This window comes from Gymnoscopelus braueri (genome assembly GCF_963280865.1).
Source record: "Gymnoscopelus braueri genome assembly, chromosome: 1".
Taxonomy (NCBI): domain Eukaryota; kingdom Metazoa; phylum Chordata; class Actinopteri; order Myctophiformes; family Myctophidae; genus Gymnoscopelus; species Gymnoscopelus braueri.
Window position 1 is genome coordinate 53,721,549 of NC_137603.1, and position 20,104 is coordinate 53,741,652.

At 42.6% G+C, this 20,104-nt stretch overlaps 2 protein-coding genes across 3 annotated transcripts; both read left to right on the forward strand.

The window, feature by feature from the left end:
- Positions 1-468: 468 nt before the first annotated feature.
- Positions 469-7,656, forward strand: dhdh.1 (dihydrodiol dehydrogenase, tandem duplicate 1; the record flags this gene model as incomplete). Its single annotated transcript, XM_080429040.1, has 7 exons — positions 469-558; positions 722-833; positions 1,336-1,499; positions 3,496-3,748; positions 5,745-5,869; positions 6,124-6,274; positions 7,547-7,656. The coding sequence occupies 7 exons, from the start codon at positions 469-471 to the stop codon at positions 7,654-7,656; spliced, it is 1,005 nt and encodes a 334-aa protein (XP_080285166.1).
- Positions 7,657-10,030: 2,374 nt separating this feature from the next.
- Positions 10,031-19,402, forward strand: nod2 (nucleotide-binding oligomerization domain containing 2). Of its 2 annotated transcripts, XM_080430505.1 has the most exons (11): positions 10,031-10,080; positions 10,346-10,903; positions 12,166-12,292; positions 14,307-16,080; positions 16,910-16,993; positions 17,175-17,258; positions 17,414-17,497; positions 17,694-17,777; positions 17,907-17,990; positions 18,116-18,199; positions 18,548-19,402. In XM_080430505.1, exons 2-11 carry the CDS (start codon positions 10,379-10,381, stop codon positions 18,618-18,620), a joined length of 3,003 nt encoding a protein of 1,000 aa, XP_080286631.1. In that variant the 5' UTR covers positions 10,031-10,080; positions 10,346-10,378; the 3' UTR covers positions 18,621-19,402. The 2 variants fall into 2 exon arrangements, with proteins under 2 accessions (XP_080286631.1, XP_080286632.1); XM_080430506.1 differs by having other exon boundaries at positions 10,071-10,903; positions 17,190-17,258.
- Positions 19,403-20,104: the final 702 nt, after the last annotated feature.

Below are 20,104 nucleotides of genomic sequence, written 5' to 3' on the forward strand. Positions count from 1 at the left end.
CGGCCGATTTACACTCGGTTGCGTGCTTGTGTCGTGCGCCGAAAAATAGCCGATCTACAAGCCCACAACGCGTCGCGCTTGTGGATCTGCTTTTTTTCGGTGCTTCAGGCTTATGGTTAAAATGCCCCGAAATTGTTGACGTCCTCGCAAGTATAGTAATACAAACCTGTGTGTGTGCGTGGGTGTGTGTGTGTGCGCGTGCGTGTGCCTCTCGTCTCCCTCTGGGTGAAATGAGAGGAAAGGTGACATGCCTCTCCTCTCTCCCCAGCATATAAATGCTCTCTCTCCGCCCCGGCACTCCGGCACGTCTCCACTCAACCTCTGGACGCTCTGACCTCTCTCTCCCCCAAGGTCACAACAACAACTCTTCCGGCAGCAGCTCGGATCTCCCCTCTCTCTCTCTCTCACCTGACCCCGTCACGTACAGTATATACTGTAACCATTCAGCCGCAGGGGCTAGGCGGCGCCATGGCAACCCGATGGGGACTGTGTGGCGCGGGGAAGATCAGTCATGATTTCAGCGTGGCCATGAAGACTCTCCCCGCTGGAGACCACCAGGTACATACTCAACCTCCCGAAACAAACACACTACATCTTCATTGGCACAGAGGGGATGCCTGCCTCGACTGGGATGACAAGGTTGGCCGCACCGCAGTAATGAAATTGTGTGTGTGTGTGTGTGCGTGTGTGTGTTTGTGTGTGTGTGGTGTTATATGAACAGATAGCAGCCATCGCGTCGAGGAGCCTGGAGGGGGCACAGGAGTTTGCCAAGAAGCACGGCATTCCCAAAGCTTACGGGAGCTACGAGGAACTGGCCAGCGACCCTGACATTGGTGGGTTGATGTTGACTACTAACAGGCCGGGGAGAGTCCAGGCTGTGTGTGTGTGAGGGGCCTTTAGAAGATTGATGATGAGACACTGGTTTTTAACACATTAAGACCGGGAAGGCATCTGTGTCATTTCAGATTTTAACCTCTTTAGCCCTTATTTTATACTTATTCAAAAATAGCAGACACACAAGCTCATAGCGCGTCACTTTGTGCCGTGCTATGAGCTTGTAGATCTGCTATTTTTAAAAATTGTGAACATTTCTTCAAATCCTTCAAACATTTTCCATGCTCCCTGGGGTCCCTGGAACAAAGTATTTTCAGATGGGGGTCTGCGACCAAATACATATCAATTTGGGGGTCCTTGACCTGAAAAAGTTTGAGAACCACTGATATATCGACAGGATTTAGAAGACATTTGTAGAATCGGCCTCAGGTCTTAATAGGTTAATGACGTTAGCGTTTGAAGCTGATGCCTGGAGCATGTCTCTCTCCGTCCTCTGCACAGACGTGGTGTACCTGGGCGTGTTGCACACGCAGCACTGGCGCGTCGGCCTGCTCTTCCTCAAGGCGGGCAAGAACGTGCTGTGCGAGAAACCCTTCGCCATGAACTCCGGCCAGGTGACGGACCTCATCGCCGCTTCCAGGAAGAGCAGCGTCTTCCTGATGGAGGTAAGAGGCTCTCCAAGGACGCTGTGTGATGATCATTCCCCTCCTCCATCGCAGGCAGCTATAGGACCAATGATGAATGTTCAAGTCCTGAACGTCTGTGGGCAGCTATGCTTTTATCTAAAGTGCCTTAAAGAGCCACGAGTTGGATTTGCTGGGGGGTTAGGTTGGGGTGGTGGGGTGGGGTGGGGTGGGGTGGATGGGGGGAGAATCCATGCCTCTGATTTTCATGGTCATTAAATTTTTGCGCTGGTGGGGATATTTTATCCCTGCTTCTGGTCAGATTGAATTAAAGACCAGCTGAAATGGCTTTTCGTGACCATAATGATGTAAACCCTGCATCCCTGTTTTGAGCAATCCCCCCTCCCAAAGAAAACTAAACTAAAATAACAGATTGACAAGCTCACAATGAAGTATATATAGGGGCTTAAGTGGTTAAGAAAATGTCCCCATCTCTGATTATTTTTTATTTCTAACAAATCGAACCCTGATCATTCCTTCATCGCGGAAATATGACGAATGATGAAGACAGACAGACAGACAGACAGACAGACAGACAGAGAGGCAGGCAGACAGACAGACAGACAGACAGACAGACAGACAGACAGACAGACAGACAGACAGACAGACAGACAGACAGACAGAGAGGCAGACAGACAGACAGACAGACAGACAGACCTTTATTGATCCCACCAGGGAAGTTCAGTTGTCATGGCATGTCATGAATTTACAAGTCCTCCTGCACTTCTGGGCAGATGCTTTTATCCAAAGTGCCTCACAGAGCCTGGGTGTGTATACAGTAGCCTACCTTTTCAGTAGACGTCTCCTCCTCAGAGGGAATCAAACCACTGTAGTGTTAGTGCCATGCTCAAGGAAACTCAAAGGGCCGTATACTGCGGTTCCAACAGGCACACCTGCAAAAATGCTGTTTATACAAAAAACAGAAAAAAAGGAGAAAAAAATAAGGTTTCAAGAAAGAAAAAAAACGGTTAATACCGTCAGTGGTGGAAAGTAACTAAGTACATGTACTCAAGTACTGTACTTAAGTGCGCTTTTGAGGAATTCTTACTTTTCCGATTTTCAATACTTTTACTTCTACTCGACTACATCTCAGACGCAAATATTATACTTTTTACTCCACTACAATTATTTGAAAACTTTATTTACTTGTAACTTTGTAGATTTTGATCATTATTACAAAACATTGACATACATTAACCACTTCAGCCCTATGTATTGGGCTATTTGAAAATAGCCGATCTACAAGCTCACAACACGTTGCAAAGCGACCCGTTGTGAGCTTGTAGATCTGCTATTTTCAAAGCATTTTCATACATTTGGAAACGTGTGAAATGGGACATTCTGCATAATGAGTACTTTTATTTTCAGTACCTAAGTATATTTTACTTTTGTACTTATATTGAATATTTCTACATTGTGGTATTGGTACTTTTACCTAAGTACAAAATGTGAGTACTTCTTCCACCACTGGTCAATAGAGTACTGAAGTCCTGACGTCACTCGTTCATCCCCTGCAGGTTGCGGAAGTAATTTCTCTAAGGAGAATAACATTGGGTCATCTAGAATCGTCGCATATAAGAATTGTGGTCCAAAAATAAACAAACTGTCCCGGCGATATTGTCAGGGAGGTGTCGCTCTATCGTTTATGATAGTCAGTCACTCATATTTGATAAAGTCTATTTCTGGCGAAAATGTAACTAATTTGGCCGCAGTAACATTAGCGTTTTATCACCGTCAGTTGATGCTTCATATCCATAAGAGTCAAACCGCCGGGATCATTTGTTTATTTTTGGAACACAGTTCTTATTTGACGCGATATTAAACAAGTCTATGGGAATTCTGAATGGGGGAAATAAACCGCAACCCAGGTAGGATGAGTAAATTACGTCAGACTTCGGTGCTCTATACCATAGGTTTTAGGCATTTGACAGTATGACTTCCATTCCCTGCTCTGGGTTGCTGTGTTTTTTCTCTGCAGGCCATCTGGTCCCGCTGCTTCCCGGTGCACGCGGAGGTGCGCAGGCTGCTGGCCGAGCAGGCGGTAGGGGAGGTGAAGCTGGTCAAGGCCTACTTCGGCTCCGAACAGCTCCACATCCCCCGCTCGGTGGAGAAGGAGCTGGGTGGAGGCGCCCTGCTGGACATCGGGGTGTACTGCTTGCAGTTTGTCCTCATGGTGTTCAACGGGGAGAGGCCGCAGTCCATCCAGGCCACAGGAGTTCTGCTCGACTCAGGTACTTAAAGAAGACGGGCTGGCAGACTGCCATTATGGTGTCCAGACTGATAGACAGAAAAAAAAAATTATGAAAGATAGACTTGGCAGGTTTAGATGGTGACCGGAAGGCTCGCCCCAAAACACGCTAGCCCCCATTTCTTTTCGCGGGTTAAGGTTAGGAATAAGGTTTAGGCATAGTTTTACTGAGGTTAAGTTTAGGAATAAGGTTAGATTTAAGCATAGTTTTACTGAGGTTAAGGTTAGGAATAAGGTTAGATTTAGACATAGTTTTACTGAGGTTACGTTTAGGAATAAGGTTAGATTTAGGCATAGTTTTACTGAGGTTAAGGTTAGGAATAAGGTTAGATTTAGACATAGTTTTACTGAGGTTACGTTTAGGAATAAGGTTAGATTTAGGTATAGTTTTACTGAGGTTACGTTTAGGAAAACCTGGTGACGAGTGTTCTTGTATTCGTTTAGATAGATATTGTATTAATCCCTTTGGGGAAATTGGAATATTATAAAACTATAAACACAAACAAACAACAAGAGCTGCTGACACACCCCTCTGCCCTGTGACCTACAACATTATCATGTACAGCTCACCTGGCCAGAGGGAAATAGCAGAGTAAAGTAAGTAAGTGCAACTTTCACAGACGAGACAGCCGCAACGTGCTTTACCGGTTTAAAAACACAGTAAAAGTAGATATCTGTGGCACGGTGGCGCAGTCGGTAGCGCTGTCGCCTCACAGCTAGAAGGTCCTGGGTTCGATTCCCGCCGGGGACGCTGTGGGCACTGGGGGCGTGTCTTCTCCTCCGCGTCATCAGCGCCCATACCCTAGGTGGGGTTGGCGAAAGGGCCTACTCTGTGTGGAGTTTGCATGTTCTCCCCGTGTCTCCTAGGGTAGTTAATACCCTCACAAAAACATGTAGTAATCCTGGTCACTATACCGCCTCCCCCATGACAGCCGGGGCGCCTGATGGAGGGGAAGGGAACTGGTTGGAATAACGTGTTCCTTCCACGCGCTACGTCCAACCAGGGAAACTCCCCCCTGTCAGGTGACAAGAAGGTCAGTTGGCTCTCATGCCTGAAGGAAGCATGAGCTCGGCCCTGGCCTCCCTACTGTGGGGTGACAGGTGTAATACTGGTGTAGGGCTGGTGTAGTGCCCAGGATAACTTAGGAAATTGGCACCGGGTGAAAAAAAATGGGTTACAAAAATCGCGGGATAAAAATTTAGTTAAAAAAAAAAAAAGTAGAGTATCAATAAAACTATCAAAAAACAAATGAGTTAAATAACTGATAAAACACATAACAAATCACACAAACAACGGACATGACACACAGAGCTCCAGTCACACAATAACGATGGAAATGCCTGTCTAAAAAGGTGAGTCTTTTGCAGCTTATTTTAAAAACTGTCCACAGTCACTCAAAGGGCAAGAACACAACAACAGCGGTTGGGTTGGGTTGGGTTGTGTTACCTTGCCATGATGTAAATAAAAAATAATTGCTGCATTGATTAGAAATTGATCATTCAAAATATGCTCCTCATTGACTTTACGGTTAAACAGCTCTTTTTAGGTTTTAGGTATTATAAGTCCTTAAAATGTCACTTTACTGTCATCTGGGGACCCCCAAAAAACATTTGAGTACCCCCCTGGGGTTCTCAACCTGTGGGTTGAGAACCACTGCTCTTGGACTTAGTTATTAGCCTGGCAGCAGTGTTGTGGACCATGTTGTAAGCGGTTCAGAGATCATTTACTGAGGCGGGTGAACAGCAAGCTACGATAGTCCAGGCGTGATAAAAAACTAATGCACACTATAATCATTTCCAACTCGGGAGTGTGAAACAAGAGAGGGGGTGTGTCGTGTTAAACAACCGTTTAACACCCTGTACAATGTAAATATTTGGATCATTAACCAGACACACAGTTAATAATAACAATTTGTTGGGCAGCACATTCACAATGGTTAACCCACCTTTGCGTTGTCTCTCGCTGATGTTTCACACAGGGGTGGATGAGTCCATGGTGGTGGTCATGAAGTTTTCAGAGAACAGAATGGCCACCTGCACCTTCTCCATTGCCGTCCCTCTGCCGAACGATGCCACCATCAGTGGCACCAAGGGCACCATCAGGGTATGACTTGAAGCCAGCCTTGTGAGGGGACATTTCCCAATAATGGCACATGATGTATAATAATGCAGAAGTAATAATAATGCCTAGGGCGCTTACACTGGCCCTCGTAGTGAGTTTGTGTACTCTCAGATGATATGTGAGAGCCACACAACAGATTCTTTTGATGTTCCCTACAACTACAAGTATATTGCATGTCCAAAAAACAGACTCTCTCTCTTAAGGCTTCAAGTTAATGTTTTTTGTCTGTCTTCCAGGTTCTTGGTCCAATGCACTGTCCTACTACACTGGTGGTCAATGGGAAGGAGACACAGTATCCCCTGCCTGAACCCTGCTTACCAATGAACTTCACCAACAGCACTGGGCTTCGCTATGAGGCAGAGGAAGTGAGGCAATGCCTGCTCAAAGGTAGGCCATTGTGGGGTGGTCCCCAGATGATTAGCTTAATAATGTGCAACATTGTTTTCTCACTCAAAACAGGATATCTGCACATGTCTAAAGTCATTACAATTGAATGACTTGCCAGGCCTTTTTATTGCCAAATTAGCCAAATTGTCAAATATTACGTAAGAAAGAGGCAAACATTGTGAAAATAGCCGATCTACAAGTTCCCACCGCCTCGATCGTCTATTTTCACAATGTTTATCTGTGGCACAGAGTCAAACTAAATGTAATGCCTACAATTCCAAGTGCTTGTCAGGGTGGGGGAGGTCTCCAATTCAAATATGATTATTTTGGGGGGTCGCAGCCTGAAAAGTTTGGGAACCCTTGCAGTAGATGTCATTTACAATTGGCTAATCTAGAATTGGCTGGACCCTGAGGAGAGTCAAACCTCTATTCCTGTTACAGTTAGTGGCATATCTGCCTACTGAGTTACAAAGGAGTGTTTCTCCTTTCCAAGATATTGAATACCCAATGAGCAGGCTCTTTGCTGACTTTATAGAAAACACAGAAACAACTATTGACTATTTCTCAGTCAACCTTTTGATGTATTGTATTGTATTGTGTTTAAATTAAATACACATCCTATTGATCAGTGTCCAAACAGCCTCCCACACAAGAGTTTTAGTTTCTGTGAAACTGGGCCTCCTTATCGCTTTAGCGATGCTGTCCGAGTCAATGGGGTATGAATGAAACCACAGAAATATTGACCCATCTCTTCCAAGAAAACCAGTGGTGGAAAGTAACTAAGTACTTTGAGGTACTTTTACTTAACTGGAGTATTTCACATTTTGTATACTTTTACTCCATTACATCTCGGAGTCAAATATTGTACTCCACTATAATTATTAGAAAACTTCAGTTACCAGTTACTTTGTAGATTTGGATTATTATTACAAAACATACATTAACCACTTCAGTCCTATTTAAACTTTGGCTATTTGAAAATGGCCGATCTACAACGCTATTTATAAATATTATACATTTGAAACCTGTGAAATAGGACATTCTGCATAATGGGTACTAGTAGTCTACTTTTGGTACCTTACGTATATTTTGATGCCAATACTTTTGTTCTTTTACTCAAGTCATTTTTTTATTCTGGACTTTTACTTGTAACAGAGTATCTCTACATTGCAGTATCATTACTTTTATTTAAGTAAGAAATATGAGTACTTTAACCACCACTGAAGAATACATGTGGCTGAACAAACTGGCCCCCGTCTACCTTCCGTACAGGACTTAAGGAGAGTCCTCGGATGCCCCTCTCGGAGTCGGCCCTGCTCACCGAGATCATGGATGAAGCCAGGAAGCAGGTGGGCGTGGTCTTCAGCCAGGACAGCCAATGACAGTTTGTCAAAGCCAAGCCGTTTGACATCATCTAAAACGGCTACTGTGTCTGCATCTGTGCAATGAACTATGGGTGCTTCTACAAAAACTTGTCATTTTGTGTCCCTCGGAAATCAAACCTCTCTGTAAATCTGAATAAACAATTACAAAAAATATATAAAAATGTCATATACTGTATGTATGTGTAATATAAACAAGGCGTTTATTCATGAGGTAGAAACATTTGTTTTCTAGGAATTTTACCTGATGCAGTATCAAAGATTGTGCCTTTTCTGAAAATGGAGAGGTCAAACAAATTGCACCCACCGCATGGAATGACCCGATTCATTTGTGACTTCATAAACTAATTTATATTAGAGGCCTGAACCCCATTCACTGCCTTGGAATCAATGTAATGTCTGTATCTTATCCTTAGCCACACCAAACCCATTTCTAAGCTTAAAAATGTTCTTATGTGTCACCCCAGGTGCACACCACCACCAAATTCACCCATTCTAAGGTTTGCTGCAAAATGTTGAGGTGTAGTATGTATGACACTGCCATCTTGTGTCCATAATAATTTACTACAATTAACTAGTTGTCAGCTTGTGCGAGAATTTCCAACACAATTAAACAGTAGTACAGAAATCAATGTTAGCCTATTCATGATGTATTTTCTGATCGACAGTCTGACTGATGTCTGTTGTGGCCAGTGTCCTCTTTTATGCTGTTGCCTGGAGGAGGTTAAATCAACATAATGGGTAAATTAAAACCACAATTTTAAAACCAGTGGTTTGTCCCTTTGTTGTCTAAGTTACAAGTACAAAATATAAACAAGTTAGCAGAAAATATGCTATATCTAGGGCTATATCTATATTTGTGTATAGCCTACATAGGCCAACATCTAATCTAAGATTGCATCAAAGCCAAGCCATAGATCTTTTACAAGCAACCTTCTCTGGTCTGGCTCTATATTTTGTTGAAGCTGTTGTTAATAACTAGGCTACACTTGGTTGGTTGTTGTTGTTTTTGTATGTGTTTTATAAATAAAGCACTTTTAAACTGAAGATGATGGCCAATGTTGATGATAATTGAATTATTTTAAAAATAATAATATCGTATCGATATCGTGAGCCCAATTTTGTGTATCGTATCGTGAAATTAGTATATCATGACACCCTCATAGACAGATAATCTGTCATCACATCTGTCAAAAGTATCCTTTGTTTTAATTTATTTTGAAAAGTATCACCTTTCTTAAAAAATTGTCCTCATATTTCCCCCCCCCAAAATTGTCATTTTGTTTATTCATAGACTACTAGCCTTTGTGTGGATGTTTGCAAATAGATTGAGCCTGTCAGAAATGGCTAAAGTAGGCTAAATATGATTTCTTACTCATGGTGTTTTTTGGAACATATTGTGGTGGTAGATCTCGGCTAGTCGGAATTGGAATAAAAAGTGCTCACGGGCTTGAAAATGTTTTTTATACATGATTAGAACATGCTTAAAATGTCAAATATTTCTACAATTGCTACAAAATTGAAGGATAAAATTAAGTCTGATAATGATGTACCGTGCATTTTCACATCATGTATACTTTACATTACTTTACAATTTTTCCAAAAAAATATATAATAATAACATTGTGGACAAAATAACCAATTGTACATCGAGGTGCCCAGATGTCCCTATAGTGCCCACCTATCCTGTATCCAATTTGAACATGATTGTAGAACATTTCACATTTAAGGCCTAAATTCAACAATTGCTATAAAACCTGTGGATGTCATTGTGGCTTAAACAATAAGTTGAACTGTACATTTCCTTGTGATTATGAATAGAACTTGTTACAACCATGTTACACTAAGTAGCCTAATGCAGGTGTAAGACCTGTTGTGTTTGTATTGTGCTATGGGTATAACTGTGCCAAAATGCATAGTTTTCTATGCATTTCGGGGGTTTTGACCTATCCTAGCAGGAATACTGTAGTGTCCCTTACTTTAACTTCTGGGAGTTGACAACCCTAGGATAAAAAAAAACTGATATGATACTGGATAGGTGGATGGATGGATGGATGGATGGATGGATAGATGGATAGATGGATAGATATAGATCGATTGATAGACAAACTGATATGATACTGGATAGATAGATAGAATGATAATTAGTTGATTTAGTTGCCCACCTACCTATAATTTCTTCCTGCGCACCCTAGTGCAGCAGGCTAAAACCGGCCCCGACGTTTTGTGATCCAAGGCCAAGTTTCCAGTTTCCTGCATTGGCTACCAACGAGCCATCAGGCATGTCGATGGGACTTTCTACACAGTACACACCCACTTTTACTTTCGACTGACAAAAACACCATGGAATGAGGAAGAGAGAACAATATGCTACTGCACACATACTGCTGCACTCTAGAGTTGAGGAGACTGACTGTTCTTTGGGTAGGCTCTCAGTATTTTTTTGATTTGTATGCTAATACAGGTTTCTTTTTAATTATCCCATTTAACATAAAACAGCGATATGAACTTGTTATTAACTTATTAAACCACAGGTTTGCTGGTAAATTTTCACAAAAGGAAATTATAATGAAACTTGGATGAGGCTATACGCGATGCCATAATCATCATTCATATGGTGCTGGATATGAGCAAAGCTATTATTGCTGGCTCCTTCAACTTGAAGCAAGCTGTTTAATTGTCTTGTCAGTCTGTGAGTGAGGAGGATGGATCTGGACGAGACATGATGAGCGCACAGGAGCTGGTGTTGAGACGGAGAGCAGAGCTGCTGAGCGCGCTGTGCCGCAGCGGCTCTGCGGAGGCTCTGGAGAGGGTTCTGGACGAGCTGATCGCGCACGGCGTGCTGGTCTGGGAGGACTATCTGAACGTGCAGGTGCCTGGCAGGGCTCTGTGCACCAACGCCAGGCACCTGTTGGACGTCGTGCACTCCAAGGGTGTGGACGCGTGCGGGCTTTTCCTCACCGCTCTAAACCAGGTCTTACCCGAGGAGGAGGGGGTCCATCATCATATAGCCGGCCTCTCCTTGGGAGAAGGAGAAAGTTGTGTTCTAGATCTAGAGGACAGGGGGACAGAAGACCACCATAGCAGTAGTACCGCTACTGAGACCCTTGTCACGGCCAGGCCGGCTCTGATCCGCGATCTGAGGGGCTGTGTGGATGGAGCTCTCGCCGTGCTGCTGGAAGCAGGAAGCCTCACCCTGACGGACTGCGATGAAGTGCAGCTGCCAGTGTACACGCCCTCTCAGCAGGTGAGGTATATGGCCTAGCCATGGATCACGACACGACCGTCATGGATGAACTTCAACCTGGTGTTTGCACTTTGACACTTTCTCCATTTACGTCTACATAAACATTCAGATTTCAAATATAAATTGGTTACTTCATGGCTAGGGATGTTAAAATTATGTACGAGCCCTCAGAAGTACCCGTGTCTTCCGTAATGTTCAATAAAAAGCATTTTAATCCGATCAGTGGCCATTTTTTCCGCCTTTTCGCCATATGCTTTCAACGACGTGACCCTATCGGTTGGGAGGTGTATTGCACTTTGATACATTATAACTCTATGAGAAAATGGCCACCAATCGGATTAAAATGCCTTTTATTGAATAATACGGAAGATACGGGTACTTTTGAGAAGCCGTACATAATTTCAACATCGGTGGCCATGAGGTAAGCACTTTATATTTGACATTTGAACGTTTATGTAGATGTACGAGCCAAAAAGGGAGAAAGTACAAACACTATGTTGAAGTTCATCCATGACGGACTACCGTCGTGTGATCCACGGCTAAGGTATAGCCTACATGAACTTGACACTGTGTGAGACATTTTAAATGCGTTGGCATGCATCTCATTTCTTTCTTTCTTTCTTTCTTTCTTTAAACATACTAAGCTACTTGATTCCAAAGCAAACCCGTTTTTCATCACTACACTACTACAATTGTATTTGTATTACCTACTGTAGGCCACATTTTCACACACAGCAGGCAATTCAAAGTGATTTACATAAATCTCTCTCTCTCTAAAAATATATATAACCTACTGTACTACAATCTATCTATCTTTATATCTTGTGCACATACATAAATCTCTCTCTCTCTAAAAATATATGTACAGTACATCTATCTATCTATCTATCTATCTATGTATCTATCTATCTATCTATCTATCTATCTATCTATCTATCTATCTATCTATCTATCTATCTATCTATCTATCTATCTATCTATCTATCTAGAGCACTCACACACGCACAAGAAACTGGTATGCATGCAGGTATGTGCCTGCACTCGTTCTGATTATGAATAAGTGCACATTTCATTGTCGATTTTATTTATTTCATTGTGGTATTTATCATTTAATGTTTGGACTAAAAAACGTCCATAGATAGCTGTAGTTCTGAAGTCTTTTTGAGACATGAGACAAAAACAACAGTTGTACAACTACGTTGTTGATAATGCATTTGTGTTCATGGATGACATGAGGATGTATTTCATCATATTTCTATTAGGCAAGACATTTGCTTGGTCATGTCAGCTCCAAAGGGGAAAGTGCCGCCAAGGTTCTCCTGCAGTACCTTCAGCAGAAGGAGAGATATGAAGCTCCATCTAACCAAGAGAAATGGATACATTCTGAAGGTATTTCATATACCAGTAGTTATACAAAAAATTGTGTCGGTGCACAGCATTACAATTATGCAGTGGTGGAAGAAGTACTCACATTCTGTACTTAAGTAAAAGTATTAATAACCCAATACTCTGTTACAAGTAAAAGTCTGGTATTCAAAATGCACTTGAGTAAAAGTACAAAGGTATTGGCATCAAACTATACTTAAAGTACCAAAAGTAAAAATACTCAGAATGTCCAATTTCACACATTTTCAAAATGTATAAAAATCTTTTGAAAACACACACAACGCGTTGCACCGCGACATTTGTAGATCAGCTATTTTCAAGTAGACAAAGTATATATAGGTCTGAAGTGGTATGTTTTGTAATTATAATAAAAATCTACAAAGTAACTAGTAACCAGGGCAGGAATTTCAGGGAGGCCATGACCGCCGTTGCCCCACAGTTTGGCCTCATGCCCTTCAAAAATTAGGCCCTTGCAAGAGCGTAGATTGACAAAAAGAGTGACAAAAAGGATGATTAAAAATAGTTACAGCTCTCTCTGCCAGCTGCAAAGAAAGCTCAGACAGTCTGTGTGACTTCTGAGACACAGAGTACGTGACAAACAGAACATAAACTCACTAGCACTAATAATACACATGCTGTTTGGGCCAACAGTTACAGAACATAAGTTCATCAGAGTACAGAATTACCATCTCTATTTCACTGTCAAGATTCTGAATTCTTAACTCCTCCTTAGTTCTCATCCCCATCTTCAAACCAGTCCAGTGACTCTTGAGTATGAACTTCTGAACTCCTTTTCAGGAGTTTGTACAATTTTTATTTTATTTCACTGAATTTGATAATATCAGTGTTTTATTTGATGGCCTTGCTGTCCTTGTATTTGGCCTTTGTGCCCTCAAAACATTTACAAGGCCAAATGCCAAGTGGCCTTGCCCCTAAAAAGAGGAAATTCCAGGCCTGCTAGTAACTAAAGTTTCACATAATTGTAGTGGAGTAAAAGTACAATATTTGCCTCTGAAATGTAGTGGAGTAGAAATAAAAGAAAATTGAAAATTGGAAGTACTCCAGTGAAGTAAAAATACCTCAAAATTGTACTTAAGTAAAGTACTTGAGTACTTTACACCACTGTCTACCAGTAAGAGTGAAACAAAAACTGGTGTCAGTGTACAGCATTACAATTATGTTATACTGTATTTAACATCTTATTTTATGTGAGGCTAACATGTTATTTGCATTAGTTTTGTCCATCATACTTGTCACTCATATTATGAGTACAGAAATGTAATAAGGAAAGGAAAGAGGGGGTAGAGATTACCAGAGAGAGAGGGGTATATATAATATCGTTGTTGTCGGGCAGAAACCTCCGATATCCATATTCTAACTTTTTGTGTTTTTTCATAAATTATTGCCTTACTTGATCATACTACAGCGTCACACAAAAGTATCAAAAGTAGTAGATCCACAAGCTCGAAACGTGGCTTGAAGTGACACGCTTCAAGCTTGTAGATCTGCTACTTTTGATACCTTTGAATTTGAATCCTGAAAAGTAACAGTTTTGGACATGTGAGGTTTCCACCCGACTAAGACGATATTAAACACAGTTCCTGAACCAGATTTCAGTTCAGGAAGCCACACCTCAGCCATGATGCAATGCTAGCACGATTTATTTTAAAGCTATGGCTAGCATATCGTCGCTGTTGGGGTGGAAACCTTGTGTGTCCAAAACCGTTAATACTTTTCAGGGAATAGAAAAAGGAACCTGTATTCAAATGGATCCATTGTTATTATGTAGTTTGAAGCTCTTGCTAATACCTTTCAGTGGTTAAAATATTCATAAAACCCACAGACAGACCATATCCACTTTCGATCTGGCGTCTCTATTTTGGGCAAGTCATTATAGGCGGGAAAACAAAATCTTAAAAAACGAAAACAAAAAGATGAAATATGGAGATACAAGGTTTCTGTCTGACAGCGACGACATTCACCTTAACCTATCTCATGTGTGTGCTGTCTGTCACAGAATTCCTGCAGTACCAGAAAAAGCTCTGCTGCACGTTGTCGGCCCAGTCCCATTTCCTTGGCACCTACGAAGGAGCCAGCAACCTGTCTTTGGACGATATCTACGTTGACAGCCGGTTGGAACTAGCCCATACTTGTGCCAAATCTGCCGATGCCCACGGTGCTTTGGGCCTGGAAGACGTGGTAGTTGGCACGTCAGGCATAGCGAACCAGGACGCTGACACGGTACTGGTGTCTGGGGAGGCCGGCAGTGGGAAAAGCACACTCCTTCAGAGACTGCACCTGTTGTGGGCTCGAAAGACAGCCCTCCGTGACTTTGTCCTGCTGTTCGCTTTCAGCTGCCGCCGGCTGAGCTCGGAGCATAAGGAGCTTTCCCTCCAAGAACTGTTATTCCAGCACTGCTGCTGGCCAGATAGAGAGCAGGATCAGCTCTTCCAGTTCATCTTGGACAACCCACACCTCATCCTTTTCACCTTCGACGGCCTGGACGAGCTCAGACAGAGCTTTTCCGACGAGCAGAGGCATTGCTGTCCCACCCAGCGTGCACCGGTTCCTGTGCTGCTGTTCAACTTGATTCAGGGTTCCCTCATGAAGGGTGTGCGCAAAGTGGTGACAAGTCGCCCAGAGGCTGTGGGGCCTGCCCTGAAGAGGTATTTGCGCAAGGAGGTCCTCCTGAAAGGGTTCTCCCTCAGTGGGATTGACTGTTTTGTGAAGAAGCATCATAGTGACCCCACTGTGGCTGCCAAAGTTCTGGGGTCCCTGCAGAACAATAAAGCATTACTGGGGCTGTGTCACACGCCTGTCCTTTGCTGGATCGTCTCCAAGTGCCACAAGGAGCTGCTTGGCTGTGGAGAGGGAAGCCCACAAACCGTCACCGATGTTTACTTGATGATCTTCCAGCACTTCTTCCAGCACCGAAGCCCCCAGCAGAGCGCCCTGGAGCTAGGTTGCTTGCACCTAAACACAGCCTTACGTCTGGGGCAGTTGGCCTTCGAAGGGATACAATCTTCCTGTTACGTCTTCACGGGCACAGAGATGCAGACATGCGGGGTAACAGAAGAGGATATCGGCGTGGGCTTTCTCATCTCCTCCCCGTGCCGTAAACGGTATGAATTCCTCCATGTAACCATGCAGTGCTTTTTCGCTGCTCTGTACATTGTGCTAAACGATACTCTTGACCGTTCGACCATCCCTAAGCTCTTCCAGCCTCACGACACGCAGCAGACGAGCTTGAGCAGTGCATGCTTCGGGCCTTGCATGACCTTCACTACTGTCCAACAGGAAGGGCTTTCAGAGAGGGAAGCCGTGGCGGCAGAGACTCCCAACCTACAAATAACAGCCACCTTCATTTCCGGGCTCTTGTCCCAGCGGCATCGCGGCCTTTTGTGCCGCTGCTGCCCAGGCCCCACCCTGGACCGGAAAGCGAAACAGGTGGTGAAGTGCCTGTCCAAAGGCATGCAGAAGCACTTCAAATCCATTCCTCCGCCCGTGGAGGGGGAAAAGAAGAGCATGCATGCCATGCCCGGGTTTGTGTGGCTCATCAAGTGCATTTATGAGCTGCAGGAGAGTAGGATCGCCAAAGAAGCTATGGCCAAGCTGGAAGTAGAGCACTTTAAACTGACATACTGTAACATTGGTCCTGTGGAGTGTACAGCACTGGCCTATGTACTCCAACATCTGAAGAAACCTGTGGGCATCCAGCTGGATTTTAACTCTGTTGGCGATGTCGGGGTGGAGCAGCTGCTTCCATGCATGCATGTTTGTAATGCCCTTCAGTAAGTATGACATATCATCATCAGCTTAGTAATGCAGTTCCTTTTTGTCTCCGCCAGGCCGGATGGCCGATGGCCGGAGACTATGTTTTCGCCCCTGTCTGTCCGTCCGTCCGTCCGTGTGTGTGTGTCTGTGAGCAGCTAAATTCCGGCATGTTGGACCGATCGGCGTGATATATTGCACGCACACTGCTGTAGGCAGGCCAAGATAGAACCTTTGCCCCAAATTTTTCAAATCGACCTAATGGTGGTGTGATAACAGGGCCCTTCACGTTTTGGCCTATAACTCTTAAAGCGTACAATCAAACCTTTTTCCCCTGGATTCCTTGGATCATGACGCAACTTCCCATATAGGCCGCGCTCAATTACGCTGACAAGATTTTTTGTTTTCTTCAAAACACAGTTTTTGCTACTACTTCTACAACTTTGGTCCAAAACTCACACAAATCGGTACACATTATCTCTGAAGTCATATGATTATAGGGTATATCAGTCAGCTTTCTCACATACAGTACCGTTCCAATTGTCTATAACTACCTTCCAAAATTTGCGGGCCCTGGGTAGACAACCCGGCCTGGTGGAGACCTGCGCACTTTTCTAGTTACGTTTCTTTTCTCTCAACATAGATGTTTTAATGATTATCAAACAATGAGTACATCATTCTATATATACTATACTTTACTATACTATACTATACTATACTATACTATACTATACTAATAAATTCATAGTAAACTGATTAATGCAGTACCCCATCATTATGTCCAATAGCCTTTAAATACATTAACATAGAGGATCTGCTTAAGCCTCTTTTTGTTTTATCCTCTGCCAGCCTCAGAAACAATAATATATCAGATGAGGGGATTCGCAAACTGCTTGCTAAGGTCATCCAGTGTGAGAGCTTCCAGAAGATTGCGTGAGTATGCCCGACCGTGCTGAAAGAAAACTTTACATTTTTATATTTCTTGTCACTAAAATAATGTTTTCACTCGTGTATTTTCTCCAAAATATATTTTCGGCCAATGTCAAAATGGACATGCAAATAGCTTTTGCTACTGAATAAGGCTTGTATAATCCTTTATTGTCTCTCTCTCTAGACTATTTAACAACAGTCTAACTGATGCTTGCATGCTGCATTTTTCTCATCTCTTGAAGACCAAGCAGAATTTCCGTGCCCTAAGGTCAGTGAATGTTTTTTCTTTCTCACTATACATTTATAATGCAGAAAACTACTATTTTGAAGTGATAATTCTGTGTTATTTCTGTGCACAAAAAAAAGAAGCCATTTGCCATTTTAGCAAGGGGCATGGCAAATGAGCTCCTTTCATTGTTTCAGACTAGGCAATAATAACCTAACAGCCGTGGGGGCCAAGCAGCTGGCTGAAGGACTGAGATTCAATCGGTCTCTGCAGTACTTGGGGTATGGCCATCAATTCAACTCTGTTCTCAGAGGCCTACACATTGTATCGTTTTTTATTTACTCTGGTCCTAAATAGGGATGTGACGATAATTGTTATTATCGTTTATTGTGATAGAAAATACGCTCACAATAATCGCATCGCAGAGATTTTAATTTATCGTGAAATTGTCCTCCGGCATACGCTCTTGGTTTTCAGGCTTTGGGGTAATAAGATAGGTGATGCAGGAACAGAGGCCTTGGCCAATGCTCTTGAGGACAGCAAAACCCTGGTGTGGCTTAGGTAATATTACCTTAGTTTACTTCAATCAATGACAATCAATTTCACATTTATAATTATGCAAATCATTTATATTATGTTGTCAATATTATGCTTGGCAATTGAAGTGATTTTGATCATTTCTAACGGCAGCCTGGTAGACAATGGTGTCGGCAGTGCTGGAGCTTGTGCCCTCGCCAAAGTTATCAAGAACAGTACCTCACTGGAAGAGCTTTGGTAAGTTTTGGAGTACACAATCACAGTGACATGCATACTGGGGGATACACAGTACATTTTAGATGTGACATTTGGTCATTCTAGCACCACATCCTCTCTTTCTGTTTTCTGATTTCCTCTAAAAGGTTATCAGAGAATTGCATAACCAGGACGGGGGTCGAATGTCTCATTGAAGCCTTGGAGCACAATACCAGTGTCAAGTCATTGTGGTAAGTTAAACATTTAAACCTTATATACTTCGATCCCCCAGGGGTCTATACTCGGTCCCATCCTTTTCCCCCCTCTATTGTGATGTGTTGTGATTATTACACGGCTACTTAATACAGAAATGTATAAATTGACCCAAAAGTAACAACAAAATGAAGGATTTCATTGCTTACGGTAATGTAAGCTGTAGTAAAAACCCATATTAGCCTTGTGGACCTGAGGTCTTGTGTCGTGTTTCAGAATGTACTGAAAGATGTTGAATAACTCCTTTCTCCTATTACATACCTATAACATCCAAATACCTGTATAAATTATGATCTTGGGGAAATAATTTGTATTCTGTTTTATAGGCTGATAAATAATGATCTCAGCAAGGAGGAAGTGGAGGAAATGACACAACGCGAATGCAGACTAACCTTCTGATTCAACCAAACCAAACCAAGCAAGAATAGTCACCAACCATCGAACGCCATCCCAGGCAGGACCTGAGTGAGCCTTACCCTCAAGTCTGTAACTATAATTAAAAAAAAATATTGGGCTACCTCATTCTACCATCTTAGGTTTAAGAGTGCATTCTCTCGCCCCCCCCCCCCCCCCTCAATCTAACTAACTACAACCCTCATCACCGCCATTGGAGGCTCAAATGACGTGCTCGCCCCACACCAGCGTCCTAAGAGATAACTAATAACAATATATCATCGTTAGGACAGGATATCTCGTACACACAATATCCTTTCCTGCATACAGTATATACAACATACAGTATATTCTACCACAAATGTACAAGTTGTCTGCATAACGGAACAATTGCTCACTATGATTTTAGGTACGGTACATACAGTTAAAGATAATATAAGATAAACTGTCCCTTGAAATACGGAATCTGCCTTTATTTGGAAACTAAAAGACCTTTATTGAACCGATTCCTTATTTTTGAGAATCAATCAATGACACCCATCTTACAAGTTCAAACAGCTCATATACATATACTATTAAACAGTTTGTAACAACTATTTGCCAGATAGCCGACAGAATAGCTGGCAGAAGATAGCCGTTGCTATTTTTGGCCAATGTTTTGCCCAGAAGAATATGGATGCTGGGGTTCAAGGGGTTAATACAGTATTCTAAAACTCTACATATTTACAATGAGATATTGTCTTTTTCTGGGCGTTCCTTACTTTTCTTGACTGTTCATGTACAGTAAGTGTCCCTTTGTTTACAAATTTTGACAATTTTGTAATTTATTTTGTATTTTTGTAAAATAAAAATGCTTTGCATATAAATGTGTGGTCAATGTAAGGATTTATATAAAAAAATGTGTATGTTTTATTTATAAAATACCTGAGAATTGATGTCTTCATTATGAAACTCTCACTTCTTTAACCACTTAAACCCTTTATACCTAGTTGACTGGGGTCCTGCAGGGTTCTAAACTACAGTACCGCTCTATTAATACATTATTTTGGGAGCATTAAGACAGTATGCGGACCTTATCTTTCTTTACAGTTGATCTATTTTGATACAGCACCTGTCGAAATGTTAGGATGTGCGTGCACCCTCTTGACCGCTATATAATACCTAGTAATACCTGAGCCATTTCATTACCCAGGTATTACCCAGGTTCCTGTATTATATTATTATTACTGGAACCTGTTTCACTAAGGAAATCTTACATACTGGAACCTACACTAGGTAATACCCTTCACTGGGTGCTCATGTGGCGCAGTGGCACAGTAGCTGCCCACCACACAGAGTCTGGTTCGAATCCAACACGGTATACACCCAGCTTTTTTCGAGTATCTATACGAACACAGTGTTCGGGGGAGGGAAGCTGGGTCACTGCATGTACTCCTATGGGCTGGGGCGGCACCTGTCAGCAAGGAGGGCTGAGCGGGAGGAGTAGGACA